General features: G+C 40.9%; 1 protein-coding gene across 2 annotated transcripts; it reads left to right on the top strand.

The window, feature by feature from the left end:
• Positions 19-1,529, top strand: LOC109834310 (homeobox-leucine zipper protein HOX19-like). Of its 2 annotated transcripts, none has more exons than XM_020402302.1 (3): positions 19-604; positions 732-802; positions 897-1,529. In XM_020402302.1, the coding sequence occupies exons 1-3, from the start codon at positions 218-220 to the stop codon at positions 1,135-1,137; spliced, it is 699 nt and encodes a 232-aa protein (XP_020257891.1). In that variant the 5' UTR covers positions 19-217; the 3' UTR covers positions 1,138-1,529. The 2 variants fall into 2 exon arrangements, with proteins under 2 accessions (XP_020257891.1, XP_020257890.1); XM_020402301.1 differs by having other exon boundaries at positions 21-604; positions 723-802.

Genomic DNA, 2,602 nt, shown 5'->3' with positions numbered 1-2,602 from the left:
TAGGGTTCTTATTTATTTTTGTCAACCTAGTGGTATTCCAAATTCCAATTCCTCTCATAACTCATTCCTTCCTTTCCTTTGCTAGCAATCATAGGCATCTCTCTCTCTCTCTCTCTCTCTCTCACCCCTCCTATAATCATAGCCATCACATCCTTCTCTCTCCTCCCTCTATATAAACGGGGGCAAGCCTCGGGCTCTCTTGCCAAAAAAGCAAGCTATGGGCATGAGCGAAGATCACGACACGGGCCTTGCGCTCAGTCTGGGCTGCGGCCCAATTATTACAACAAGTCACCACCGACGCAAAGAGCCCACGGAGCCATCTCTGACGTTGAGCCTCTCCGACGATGCCTACGCGCCGACGATGGACGCCACGCCCGCTCGATTGTCGTCGCCTCACAGTCCCGTCTCTTCATTCTCCACCGCGTATCCATTGACGATGACGGTGAAGAGAGAGAAGGAAGAGGCCGAGGCTGAGGTCGAGAGAGTGTCGTCGAGGACTAGCGATGAGGATGAAGATGGCAACGCGAGGAAAAAGCTGAGGCTAACTAAAGAACAGTCTGCTCTTTTGGAGGACAGGTTTAAGGAGCATAGTACTCTTAATCCAGTAAGCTTTATTTAAATCTTTTTTTTTTTATAATTGAAGTTCAATTAAATCTTCTATCTTTAATTTTTTTTTCCTAAGATTATTTTATGATGGTTACTAATTTGTTGTTAACTGTTAGAAACAAAAGCAAGCGTTGGCCAAGCAGTTGAACCTCAGGCCGAGACAAGTCGAAGTTTGGTTCCAAAACAGGAGAGCCAGGTTCGCGTACAGAATATCGCAGCTTGTTGATAGACAAATATATTCACTTTTCCGTCCCTTATCGTTTGCGATGTGGGGGCTATTATTATTTCAGGACAAAGCTGAAGCAAACAGAGGTGGACTGTGAATTCCTGAAGAGGTGCTGCGAGACGCTGACCGACGAGAACCGGCGACTGCAGAAGGAGGTGAACGAGTTGCGGACGATGAAGCTCGCTCCGTGCGAGAGGGTCGCCGGAGTTGGTGGCGGCGAGGGAGCGAAGGGAAAATCTGGGCCTTTTGTGGTTGGAACCAAGCCTCACTTTTACAATCCCTTCACTCATTCAGCAACTTGTTAGGGATATAACACCGACCAATTAATTAAGCCTTAATTTGTTTGTTTTCTTAATTATTAGGCCTGATTGATGGATAATTAGGTACTGCGCAGATACTATTAGGTCTCCGTGATCTAGTTATGATCAAGGAGCAATAAGCAATTAATTATAGTGAGAGAGGATCAGATGTAGATAGGTAAAAAAAAATGAATATTAATAATAATAATAGGGAAATTAGGTTCCATAGTGTTCAAAGCGTCCTTGCAGTTTGACTTGAGATTATGTTTTTCTCCCTCCAATCCTTTCAAAGTGATTTGTATATACAGAGGAAATTAAACATATTTCAATTAGCTTTCTCTCCCCTTGTGAATTATGTTAACATGAAATACACATGATTTTTCTTATTTATTTATTTATTTATTACTACTATTTTTATTTTTTTTTTGTTATTGTTGAGGGAAGTTCTTTATTAATTTTGTTGGTTGATCGCTTGCCCCCATCTATATTTTTACGAATGGATTTCATATGTTATGACTGGCGTGGTATCTTCATATAATCTCATGTATGTGACGTATAAACTAACATGTTCGGTAGAGAGTTTGTATTGCATGCCAAGATTAATGCAGTGGACACGAGAGAGCGTGACCTTTTTGTTATTATATATAGACATGAGCATAAAAGATATGTGCATAATGTTTGTTGCTTGCTCCTCTCCTAGTAGTTGTAGTGGGAACTGGGAAGAGCTTGTCGTTGATGGGTGACGATAGAGAGGGGAGGGTTCACGTGGATGTGTCCTTGGACTTGAGGGAAGAAAGTGGAGAAAGGTCTAAAGAAAAGGAAAGAGGTGCGAGCGTGTGGGACAAGAAAGGAATGATAGCTAATGAGGATCCATTATATATAAAATAAAAATAAAAACCTATGGAGTCTTCACGATAGAAAATCATAATGAAAGGGTGGAACCCAACACGCGTCTCTGATATATATATTCTCAAAATTAGTTATTATACTGATGTAGCATTCTGGTTGCAATAATGTTTACTTTGGAATTGTGTAAAAATATTTTCAATTTGATAACTACGTTAACATAGCGTCTGATTTCATTAATATTTAATGATTAATGATAATATTGTCATTACGTTGGTAAAACCACACCATGGTCTCTTTACTTCCCCATCGATTTTATGTGGGGACTTTTTCGTTTTTCCATCTACAATTTAGCATGGCCAACTCATTATGTAATATGAAGGGGACACCTCGCATGTCCCCTCCCTTGGTCCCATATTTTGGGTCCCTGTAATAGCACTCATGATAATATTGTCATTAGGTTGGTAAAACCACACCATGGTCTCTTTACTTCCCCATCGATTTTTTGTGGGGACTTTTTCGTTTTGCATCTACAATTTGGACTTGTGCGTATTTAGTTTGGAGACCAATTCGGTGGGGTCAGACCCACGTGATCCCACTCTCCCTTGCAAAATTTTCCAAATTG

The sequence above is a fragment of the Asparagus officinalis genome, chromosome 3 (genome assembly GCF_001876935.1).
Source record: "Asparagus officinalis chromosome 3, Aspof.V1, whole genome shotgun sequence".
NCBI lineage: Eukaryota > Viridiplantae > Streptophyta > Magnoliopsida > Asparagales > Asparagaceae > Asparagus > Asparagus officinalis.
Note: the sequence above shows the minus strand (reverse complement) of the source record. Positions and strands in the feature narration are given on the sequence as shown.